At 43.9% G+C, this 12,471-nt stretch overlaps 1 protein-coding gene across 3 annotated transcripts in view; it reads right to left on the bottom strand.

Annotated features, from left to right (window-relative positions):
• Positions 1-12,471, bottom strand: part of LOC134351495 (leucine-rich repeat-containing G-protein coupled receptor 5-like) — a 177,300-nt gene that overhangs the window by 29,150 nt on the left and 135,679 nt on the right. For 2 of the 3 annotated variants that reach the window (XM_063057716.1, XM_063057718.1), the window contains exons 7-8: positions 7,848-7,916; positions 4,898-4,969 (exon numbers count right to left, since the gene is read on the bottom strand). In XM_063057716.1, coding sequence (XP_062913786.1) covers positions 4,898-4,969; positions 7,848-7,916 — 141 coding nt within the window. The remainder of the gene's footprint in view (positions 1-4,897; positions 4,970-7,847; positions 7,917-12,471) is intronic. The other variant, XM_063057717.1, reaches the window with a different exon arrangement.

Here is a 12,471-nt window from a genome sequence, read left to right as displayed (position 1 = left end):
CATCCAGTTCCTTCATTGATTCCCTCTGGAGCTGTGGTTGCCAAACTTTTTTATATCGTGGACCCCTACCATTAACCGAGGTGTCTGTGCACCCCAGGCTGGGAGCCCCTGCTCCAGAGCATTGTTACACAAGGCCGGAGAATTGTCAGTACCTCAGCCAACCTGGTCACCTGAATTGAAAGCTGCATTCAGGCCTCTCATATTCTGTTCCCATCTACCCGCCGAGCTACAAGATTTTAGCGTAGAATTGAAGTTCAGAACAGTCTTGCTTTTGACCTAAGTGTCAGCAATTGGGTCAAGAGTCCCAAAAATTTCGTCTTTTTTTTACAATCCCATTGAAGGGTCTTGTGTCACAGTGGCTGGGCATTAGGAGCAAGGGTGGACCCAAATGCAAGACACATCTTGTGAGGTTACTTCAATTTAGTTTATTGTTCGATACCAGGAGAACAAGGCAGGAGCAGGAATAGCGACCTGGACAAGGATTCAGGACTACGACTAGGCTGGGACAAGGGTCTGGGCTTGGACTCCGAATCGGCTCCCAGAACTAGAGGAGACATGAAGAGGCTAGGGTATGGACTCCGAGCCAGAGACTGGGCAAGGACCCAGTACCTGGGTCTTGCCTTGGACTTAGACCCCAGAACCAGCCAAGGACATGACATGGGCTAGGGAGAGGAGGAACATGGAAAACAGAGCCTCGGTCTCGGGAGAGCAGGTACACGGAACCATGGACACATACACAGAACACAGAGTCGGAACCCCTCCTTGGGTGCAGGACATAGGGCCGGGACTCACACACAAAACAGAGAGCCGGGACCCCTCCTTGGGTACAGGACATAGGGCCAGGACTCATGACCCTTCGTGGGGCAACGGCAAGACAGCCTGACTTACCCCATGGAGGCGAGAACAAGACAAGACAAGACATGACTCCCCGCGGAGCAACAGCAAGACGGCCTGACTTACCCCACGGAGGCGAGGACAAAACCAACATGAATTAACACCAGACAGTACCTATCTAGCTCCGGTGATGGAACTAGACCGAAGTGCAGGCGGGAGCTGCAGACAAGGGCTAGAGGCGAGAGGGGCAGAGAAGGGATTCAGACAGCGGGGTAGGACAGGAATCACAGACCGCCAGGGCCAGGACTTGACTCGGAACTGGGAAGCCGCCAGGACCAGGACTTGACTTGGTGCTTGAATGCTGCCAGGGCCAGGACTTGACTTGGAGCCTCCGGGTAGTGGCGAACTCGCGACTCAACCCGGGAACAGTAGACAGCAGTTCTTGATTCCCTCTGGCGGGTTAACTGATGGACCCACCTTGATGAGGAAACTTTGCAGGCTCGCTTCAGCGAGGTAACTGGACAGGGTTGCTCCGGTGAGGAAGGGAGAATTACCAGCACTCGCTTCGGCAGAGACTAGGCTTGCTCTGGCCGGATGACATCGGCACACCGTACCTTTGATGACTTTGTAGACGCTCCCGCACCGAACGGCTGAAAGCCGGAGACTATAAACTACTGGTTCAGCTGAGTGTTAATTGCCTCTAATCACCAAAGTTGAGGGACACAGGAAAACAGGGAATCAAAAGTCAGGATCGTAACATAAACAAGGTAAATTTAAAGGGACCCCGATCCGGACCATGACTTCTTGGCCCAGAGTGTTGGCTCTTTAATTCTCTCCATTGATGCTGCCTGACCCGTTGAGTTCCTCCAGCGATTTGTGTGTGTTACGAAAGATTTAATATATATATTTTAGTTCTCATTTGGTATATTTCAACAGTTGAGTGGAAGGACTTATTTAAAGTTACGTTTCTATGGGTGTTTATCTCTGTGTCAGTTTGAGGTGGTGGTAGAGAGCTACAAGAAGTATGTTTGATTACTCACTGGATGGTAGTTTACTCCTGCGCTGCTGCCCGGATTATTTGTTTAATCCACATACGGGACGTGAGCTTCACTGTGAAGGCCAGCATTTGGAAGTTAAGCCAGCATAACACTGAGCTGAGATACAACAGCTCCGTGCCCAGCTGGAAGAGGTCAAGGGAGGGCAAAGATCTAGCAACCTCAGGGTAAGATGTCCTTGTCACTCAGGTCAATGCTGTACTATTTTTATATTTATTCAGGATATGGATGTCACTGGCAAAGTTGGCATTTCTTGTTCGTCTGCGTTGCTTCCTGGTCCGAGGGTCTGAAGACACACTTTACCGGGCTACATTTGGATGACATGATTCTGTCCCTGTAGCACATCTGTGGACTTGTTGGGTTTTTTTAAAGTCAATCCAGTTATTTCCAGTTACTGGAACTAACTTTTTTTTATTCTAAACAAGTTCAAGTTCCTGAATTTAAATTCCACAGAAGATGTGGATGTTAGATCAGTGCTTATTACTTTAGCCCAGAACAGGAAAACAGAACCACCTGGATGTGTGTGAAAAACAACCACACAAAGCATTAAAGATTCATTATATATCCCAAGTCAGTGCAACATCTAGTATGTGATGTAAATTAATTCCTTCAAACACTAGGCTAAATAACATCTGGATATAGTTGCAATACTATAGGAGGATTTCGGGTTTGCTCTCTCAAAACAATTCCAGTTTAATTATAATTCAAACATACATGAAAACCCATGAATACAGCCAAACAAGATAGGGTTTCTCCGGGGCCAAGGTACAAAACACAGAACCATCAGTCACACACAGCACAAAACACACATAGCACGTACAAGATAGCAAGCACATAAAGATATCAGTAACATACAGCCATTAAAAAAAATCTTAGTCAGCTATGAATGAGACTGGGGTAATCTGCAAAGATGTTTCTGAGCATTTGAGCCCACCCACACCAGGCATTCTCCCTTCTCCCTTCTCCCATTGGGTAGAAGAATCAAAAGCCTAAAAGCACTTCCCACCAGGTTCAGGGACAGCCTTACCTTACTGTTAGGAGACTACAGAATGGTTCCCTAGTCCTATATGATGCACTCTTGACCTCACAATCTACCTTGTTATGATCTTGCACCTTAATATGAAGACCATTTGATGGCTCTGGGCCTCTACTCACTGGAAATCAGAAGAATGAGGGTGACATCATTGAAACCTATCGAATAGTGAAAGGCCTTGATAGATTGGATGTGGAGAGGATGTTTCCTATGGTGGGAGAGTCCAAGACCAGAGGATACCATCTCAGAATAGGGGAGCGTCCTTTCAGAATGGAGATGAGGAGAAATTTCTTTAGCCAGAGAGTGATGAACTTGTGAAATTTGTTGCCACAGGTGGCTGTGGAGGCCAAGTCTTTGGGTACATTTAAGGCAAAGGTTGATAGATTCTTGATTAGGCAGAGCATGAAGGGATGCGGGGAGAAGGCAGGAGATTGGGGCTGAGAGGGACACGGGTCACCCATGGTGAAATGGCGGAACAGACTCATTGGGCCAAATGGCCTAGTTCTGCTCCCATATCTTCTGGTCTTCTGGTCTTAATGTCTATCTGACTGCACCTTCTCCTTAGCTGTTACACTTCCTTCTGCATTCTGTTATTGATTTACCTTGTACTACCTCAAAGGACTGTGAATTGATTTGATCTGTATGAACAATATGCAAGACAAGCTTTTCACTGTACTCCAGTCCGGTACATGTCACAATAATAAACCAGTTCCAGTTCCAAGGAAAAAGAAAGGGAGTTCTCAGGGCTGCAGGGATTAATCTGATGGACAGCTGGTGAGAGACAAGAATATGTCAGAGATGGTTGCTCTTGGGAACAACGAAGTAAGGGATTAGCCAAGGTAGGCGTAGGTTTAAGATAGACTGTTTTTATTTAGCTGAGACCAGGAGTCTTAAGCTGTGCTCTGCAAGACATTGGATGGTTGGCCAAGCAGTTGGAAAGAAAGTGTGGCAAAATGTCATGACCCATGTTGACATGGATATTTCCTTTCCCAAGTTTCCCAAGGACTGAGGCCTTGGGAAGATTGAGGCCACTTGGCACATCAAGTCCAAGCTAGCTCTCAGAGCATTCCCATCAACCCCATTTCCTCCAGTTGTACCTGTTACATCTTCACCAACAGTCCTCCCACCTGCACTAGGGGCAATTTATCGTAGTGAATTAACCTAACAGCCAGCACATCTTTGAAAGATGGATAAAAATCAGGGTTTCCGAGGGAAACTCACATAGTCACACGGAGAACATGCAGTACAATAGGGGCATACATTTCTCTTTGTTCACTGGTACCAAGGGAGTGATTTTGAGAGTAAAACCAATGGATTTCTGTTGCTATAGCAGCAGGAAACTCTCCACTTTCTGAAGACTTATGGGAGTTCAGCATGTCAGTCACTAAGATGGCCATCTCTAGGCTCCCAGTGTCTCACACTCACCAAATGAAGAAGGAGGACGTGTGATAAAATTACTCCACAGATATAGGACTGGTACAGGAGGGAAAGGGTGTATGAGTTGAGGCACAAGAGAAGACTACCCTGTTTCAGGTCCAAGATGAGAGAGAGCCAGATTAAAAAAGCTTTTGGAATACAAGCAGAACGCCTTGCTGAAATAACCAGTCAGATATACAGTGAGCAATGAATCAGAATACAAGCCAAAGATATATATATGTAAAAGAAATAGATATTTCAAAACTGGAAAACAGTATAATCATCAACATTCCGAAAAATGATGGGAGTGAGATGTGAATGCAGATTAGGAATCCTTCCCTTATGATTTTATTTGTTAGTGAGCCAGGTGCTCAAACATTGAACATTACTGCAATCATACGCTTCAAGAACCGACTTCTCATATATTTTATACATTTTATCAAATGGTAATTGTTACAGAAGTGAACACTAATTAAAACTGTTAAGATTTTTGCAAAGTTGCATTCCAGCAAATTCCACCGATTTAGTTTAGAAAAATGAACCTTGTGAGCAAACTTACATTGTTATAAGTGACGGATTATTGGAGAATGCATATTCAGGGATTGACTCTATGTTGTTGCTGTGGAACCCTCTGAAAGATAACAAATACATACAAATACTCTGGACTTCCAGACACATTACTTACGTCAAGATAAACTCAAAATTTTTAATCTTTCTTTTGAAAATTGGGCATTCATTTGCAGATTTCTAAGTAAGGGCTGATTTTATGTTAGAATCTTGGCCTCTTAAAATTCATTTCCTATATGTAATTGTATACCCTGCATTTCACTCGTGTAAAATAATCTTGAGATGTTCTGATATGAAGGGTATCCCTATATCCAAGACAGAAAGAAGATCCTTCAACATTAGCAGCAGGTAACAGTTTCACATAAGCAGATACAACAGACATCACAAGACCAATGGTAGCATGGTAGTGTAGCAGTTAGCATGACATTATTACGCTCAGGGCATCGGAGTTCAGAGTTCAATTCCGGTGTCCACCATAAGGAGTTTGTATGTCCTCCCCGTGGGACGCGTGGGTTTCCTCTCGTTTTCACCCACAGTCCAAAGAAGTACCGGTTAGTAGGAAAATTGGCCATTGTAAACCGTCCTGTGATTAGGCTAAAGGTAAAATCAGGGGTCATTGGGGGTTGCTGAGTGGTGTGGCTCTAAGGGCTGGAAGGGTGTATTCTATACTGTGTCTCGAAACAAACAAACAAATAAACAGATACATAAATAGATAAATAGAAAGATAGACAGACAGATAGATAAATAAACATACAAACATCCCAAGGTGGAGGGAGATGGGTTTTAGGAGACAGTCAAATGTTAGAAGAGATATGAAAAGGCAAAGGAATATGGGTGAAGGATCCCTTGGGTGTAGGAAGCAAGATAGCTGAAGTTCTTTGCTGCTGTCAGTGGGACAGAAGTGAGCAGTCACTGTAGCAGTGTGGAAGTTTTATGATGCTGCGGTAGCAGTGACCTGCAGAACAGCTGAAGGGCTGAGGCTGTAGAGCGCCTAGACTGGGAAGGACAGGGTGCTGGGTGGAGTTCTGGATCCATTGTAGTGTGGTTCCCCAGAGGACAATAGAACGGGCATTGAAATAGTCAATATCATTTATATCTTGCAATGGAATTATTTTTGTTCTCTTGTTTTTGTTAAAGGATTGGTTTCAAATTTCTCATAATACTGATCTGCATGATAAGCTATTTGAAATGGAAAACCTTCAAGCTTTTTCTTGAACTGGAAACATTCTTTCTCTTAGTTTTTTTTTCCCCTTCATTACCCTGATCTCCTGAAGTCACGGACCTGCTGTGGACAACCTGCTTCTGCCAATAGACTTTAGAGCTGCTATCTGGAGCTTTGCCAGAACATTCTTCACAGGTTTGTTGAAGCCAAATATTCCTTTGCCTTTTGTGAAGAGGACTTGATCTTTGCTCGACATTACTCTTTCTCTTGCACCACTGTAGCATGTCCACCCGATGTGTCAATGCCTTACCTCAGGTGAGGCCTCCCAATAGTTATATCCCGCTTCTGATGACAGTAATATTCTGACAATCATTCGTTCCATTGTTCAACATATACCAGTGGTTTTAAACCTGATTCTCATTCTGATTCAGAGAGTTTGACGTTTGATTCAATCATTTATTTGGACCATGAGCCCAGGGTCCAGGGGTTAGTACAGCTGGGTTCGGGCTGGGTCAGGAACAGCAGGGGTAAGGAACAGGGGTACATTTACGCCAGTATCAGGGTCTGGAATGTGTATGTCCCACTCCTTTTAAACCTACTGGGTTCACTTGAAAATTTATTACTCTGCTGTGTAACATGTAAAATCACATTTATTGGGATATTATAGGTGTAAAATGCACTAATCCTGAAAGTATCCAAGTGATGAGGATGCCAGATTACTGGGATTTCACTGTGCTGGAGTTTTATTGGTGTGAGGCACCCTTTAACATTTGCTGGACATTGTACATCCTTTACCAATTAAATTTCTACTGACCGTTTTAGAATCCACATGGTTCATAGTCACTTCCAACAGAAGGTCAGAGCAGCAAAATATTGCAGAGACAAGGTAACAGACCAAAGAATAAACTGCAACATACACAGAATGCTGGAGAAACTCAGCAGGTCGGGCAGCATCTAAGGAAATGAATAAACAGTCGGCGTTTCAGGCCGAGACCCTTCTTCAGGACTGAGAAGAAGAAGGGAAGATGCCAGAATAAAAAGGTAGGGGAAAGGGAAGAAGACTAGCTGGAAGATGACAGATGAAGCCAGCTGGGAGGGAAAGGTCGAAGGCTAGAGAAGGAAGAATCTGATAGGAAGGGAGAGTGGACCATAGGCAAAAGGGAAGCTGGGGGGGGGGGCGCGATTCAGGGTAAGTGATAGGTAGCTGAGAAGGTGTGAGAAGTTAGAGTGGGGAGTAGACGAAAGGTGGGGATTTGATTACAGGAAGGAGAAATCAGTGTTCATACTATCAGGTTGGAGGCTACCCAGATGGAATATAAGGTGTTGCTCCTCCACACTGAGCCTGGCCTCATCTTGGCACAATTATTATAGCAACCTTGTCTCATTTGCTTATTTTGTCTTCTGATTTGGTTATTTCCCAGACTGGAGTCAGATTTTGATGAATGGAGCTATGTATTTTATCTTAATCTGGGCAGCAAATTAAATACTAGCCATAGCAGCGGAACTAGTTTGTTGCGTTGTTTTGCAATATTGCCAAGATCTGAGAGATGGGCCACAGTGGGCTGGAGCAACAACCTCCAATGGATGGAAGCCCCACTTGAAGCTCTTTTTCCTACTGCCTGCCCCGTGCCCTGGAAAACTCGTGTGGGGGGCACCCTTACCTGGTGAAGAAAAAGTCTGGTTGATCATGTTCCAGCCTGTCACACATTCAACTAGCTATACTTCAGTTGTAAGACCACAGCTAGCTGAGTTGCAACGATCGAAAGCAATGGCTACTTACAATTCTTTGAGGTTGGCCAAAACCTTCATGGCAACAGGAAATTCATCCAGGTTGTTATAGTTCAGGTCTCTGTATCAGGAAATGAATGAAAAGGGCTATTTGTAGATGTGATCAGAATGAATTTTGTTAAAACTTCACATGAATCTAAAATAGTCAAGCTACTAATGTTGAAGCTTTTCATTACAGCTCCACTTTTTTGGGACATTATTACAAGCATGTGCATTTTTAATCCAATGGAATAAATGAATAAATTAAAATGATGATAGATTTATATAGATTCTTTTCATATATTTATTGGATTTTTTTTTCAGGTGGTATGTCTCTACCAAAGGAGTTGCAGGGTGGCTCTGCTGTGCATGAGGGCAAGAAAAAGAGTTGCTGAACTGTTGTGGTAGGGGAATTCCATGGGAAGGGGAATAGACAGGAGCTTCTGTGGCCACAAACGGGACTCCCATATGGTGTGTTGCCTCCCGGGTGCAAGGGTCAAAGATGTCTCGGAGAGGCTGCAGGGCATTCTGAAAGGGGAGGGTGAGCAGCCAGCTGTCGTCGGGCATGTAGGTACTAACGATATAGGAAGAAAGTGGGTTGAGGTTCTACAAGCTGAATTTAGGGAGCTAGGAGATAAATTAAATAGTAGGGCCTCAAAGGTAATAATCTCAGGATTATTACCGGTGCCACGTGTTAGCCAGAGTTGGAATAGCAGGATAGCTAGAATGAATATATGGTGCAGGAAGGTGGGTTTCAGATTCTTGGGGCATTGGAACTGCTTCTGGGGGAGGTGGGATCAGTACCGTCCGGACGGTCTACATCTGGGCAGGGCCAGGATCAATGTCCTAGGGAGATTGTTTGGTATTGTTGTTGGGGACATTTTAAACTAATATGGCAGCGGGGTGGGAACCCACACTGAAAAGAAGAGGGAAGTGATGCAGAGACCAAAGTGAGAGTTAGTGAAGAAGAAAGTATGAGTAGAGTACATAAAAGTAAAAAGCAAAAATTGCATAAATTGCTCGATTCTAAAAGGAGAATGAGTGTATGGGCACTTTATCTAAATGCCCGTAGTATTAGAAACAAGGTTAGTGAACTTGTGGCACAGATCTGTACCAAGGCATATGATTTAGTGGCCATAACAGAAACCCAGTTGCAAGGTGGAGATGACTGGGAATTAAATATCCAAGGGTATCAGGTAATACAGAAGGATCGGCAGGAAGGCAGAGGAGTTGGGGTGGCGCTCTTAATTAAGGATGAGATCAGGGCGATTATGAGAGACGATATAAGATCTATGGAGCAGAATATTGAGTCCATCTGGGTAGAGATTAAGAATAGTAAAGGGGAAAAAAATCACTGGTAGGAGTTGTCTATAGGCCACCTAATAAAAATATTGCACTGACAGAGGCAATTAACCAAGAACTAACTGAGGCTTGTAAGAACGGAACGGCAGTTGTCATGGGAGATTTTAACTTCCACATCGATTGGGTGAATCAGGTTGGTGAAGGAAGTCTTGAGGAGGACTTCATAGAATGCATCCGTGATGGCTTTCTTGAGCAGCATGTTAGTGAACGTACAAGGGAAAATGCTATCTTAGATGTGCAATGAGACAGGTAAGATTAACGATCTTGTAGTCAGGGATCCTCTTGGAAATAGTGATCATAGTATGATTGAATTTCGCATACAGATGGAGGATGAAATAGTTAGATCTAAAACTAGTGTATTACGCTTGAATAAAGGAGACTACAACAGGATGAGGGAGGAGTTGGCTAATGTGGATTGGGAGCACAGGCTATTTGTGACTGTTGAGGAACAATGGAATACTTTCAAAGAGAGTTTTCACAGTGCTCAACAAAAGTATATTCCAGTCAAAAGTAAGGACAGTAAGTGTGGGGACAGCCAGCATCGGATAACTAAGGAAATAAAAGATAGTATCAAATTAAAAGCTCATGTGTACCAAGTCACAAAGAGTAGTGGGAGACTGGAGGATTGGGAGAACTTTAGAAAGCAACAAAGAACAACTAAACAAGAAATAAGGAAAGGGAAGATAGAGTATGAAAGTAAATTAGCACAAAATATAAAAACAGATAGCAAAAGTTTTTATAAATATATGAAGTAGAAGAGGGCGGCTAAAGTCAACGTAGGTCCCTTGGAAGACGAGAAGGGGAAATTGATATTGGGTGATAAGGAAATGGCTGAGGCATTGAAAGACTACTTTGTGTCAGTCTTCATGGTGGAGGACACGTCTAATATGCCAAAGAATGATAGTCATAGTCGTACTTTATTGATCCCAGGGGAAATTGGTTTTCGTTACAGTTGCACCATAAATAATAAATAGTAATATAACCATAAATAGTTAAATAGTAATATGTAAATTATGCCAGTAAATTATGAAATAAGTCCAGGACCAGCCTATTGGCTCAGGGTGTCTGACCCTCCAAGGGAGGAGTTGTAAAGTTTGATGGCCACAGGCAGGAATGACTTCCTATGACGCTCTGTGTTGCATCTCGGTGGAATGAGTCTCTGGCTGAATGTACTCCTGTGCCCACCCAGTACATTATGTAGTGGATGGGAGACATTGTCCAAGATGGCATGCAACTTAGACAGCATCCTTTTTTCAGACACCACCGTCAGAGAGTCCAGTTCCATCCCCACAACATCACTGGCCTTACGAATGAGTTTGTTGATTCTGTTGGTGTCTGCTACCCTCAGCCTGCTGCTCCAGCACACAACAGCAAACATGATGTTTTGGACCTCGATAAAATCACTGTCACTAAAGAGATAGTGATGAGCAAACTAGAGGGCCTGAAGATAGATAAGTCCCCTGGTCCTGATGGGATGCATCCCAGGGTGCTGAGGGAATTGGCGGAGGTTATAGTAGATGCATTGGTAATCATTTACCAAAATTCTCTAGACTCTGGACAGGTACCGGCGGATTGGAAGACAGCAAATGTCACGCCACTTTTTTGAAAAGGATGTAGGCAAAAGACAGTTAACTATAGGCCAGTTAGCTTAACATCTGTAATTGGGAAAATGCTTGAAGCTGTCATTAAGGAAAAAATAGCGAAACATTTAGAAAGGAGTGGTTCCATTAGACAGACGCAGAATGGATTCAGAAAGGGCAGGTCCTGTTTGACAAACTTACTGGAGTTCTTTGAGGACATAATGAGTGCAGTGGATAGAGGGGAACAGGTGGATGTCATATACTTGGATTTCCAGAAGGCATTCGATAAGGTGCTGCACAAGAGACTTAGAAATAAGATACAGATGCATGGAGTCGGAGGAAGTGTATTGGCATGGATAGTGGATTGGTTAACCAATAGAAGGCAGAGAGTTGGTATAAATGGATGTTTCTCCGGTTGGCAGTCTGTGGTGAGTGGGGTGCCGCAGGGGTCGGTGCTGGGCCCGCAGCTGTTTACCATTTACATTGATGATTTGGAAGACGGGACTGAGTGTAGCGTAGCAAAGTTTGCTGATGAAACTAAACTGAGTGGAAAGCAAATTGTACAGAGGATGTGGAGAGTTTGCAGAGGGATATAGATAGGTTAAGTGAGTGGGCCGAGGTCTGGCAGATGGAATACAACGTTGATAAATATGAGATCATCCACTTTGGAAGGAATAATAGAAGAGCAGATTATTATTTAAATGGTGAAAGATTGCAGCATGCTGTTGTGCAGGGGGACTTGGGAGTGCTTGTGTATGAATCGCAATAAGTTGGCTTGCAGGTGCAACAGGTTATTAAGAAGGCAAACAGAATGTTGGCCTTCATTGCTAGAGGGATTGAATTCAAGAGCAGGGAGGTCATGCTGAACTATACAGGGTACTGGTGTGGCCACACCTGGAGAACTGTGTGCAGTTCTGGTCTCTGTACTTGAGAAAGGATATACTGGCTTTGGAAGCAGTGCAGAGGAGGTTCACCAGGATGATTCCAGAGATGAAGGGGTTAACTTATGAGGAGAGATTGAGTCCCCTTGGACTATACTCTCTGGAATTCAGAAGAATGAGAGGGGATCTTATAGAAACATACAAAATTTTGAAAGGGATAGATAATATAGAAGTAGGAAAGTTGTTTCCATTGGTAGGTGAGACTAGAACTAGGGGACATTGCCTCAAGATTCATGGGAGAAGATTTAGGACGGAGATGAGGAGAAACTATTCTTCCCAGAGAGCGGTAAATCTGTGGAATTCTCTGCCCAGGGAAGCAGTTGAGGTTTCTTCACTAAATATATTTAAGATACAGTTAGATAGATTTTTACCTAGTCGGGGAATTTAGAGTTATGGGAAGAAGGCAGATAGATGGAGCTGAGTTTATGGACAGATCAGCCATGATCTTATTGAATGGCGGGGCAGGCTCGATGGGCCATATGGCCTACTCCTGCTCCTATTTCTTATTTTCTTATGTAAGATGTAGCACCTGATTAGCTCCCCAATCAGAGTCATGTGAATCCGTGAGTACAGGTGGTGGATGGTCGTATGAGCAGCTGGTGCATACCTCACAGACCTGGTTATGTGACCACTGACGCCAGGCAGACAATCCCTGAAAAGTATTGATAATGGCTGGGATCACCTGTCTTGTAAAGACACTGCCCAGAAGAAGTCAATGGCAAACCAATTCAGTAGAAAAGTTTGTCAAGGGCAA

Source organism: Mobula hypostoma, chromosome 9 (assembly GCF_963921235.1).
Source record: "Mobula hypostoma chromosome 9, sMobHyp1.1, whole genome shotgun sequence".
NCBI lineage: Eukaryota > Metazoa > Chordata > Chondrichthyes > Myliobatiformes > Myliobatidae > Mobula > Mobula hypostoma.
This window is presented reverse-complemented; position numbering and strand designations above follow the sequence as displayed.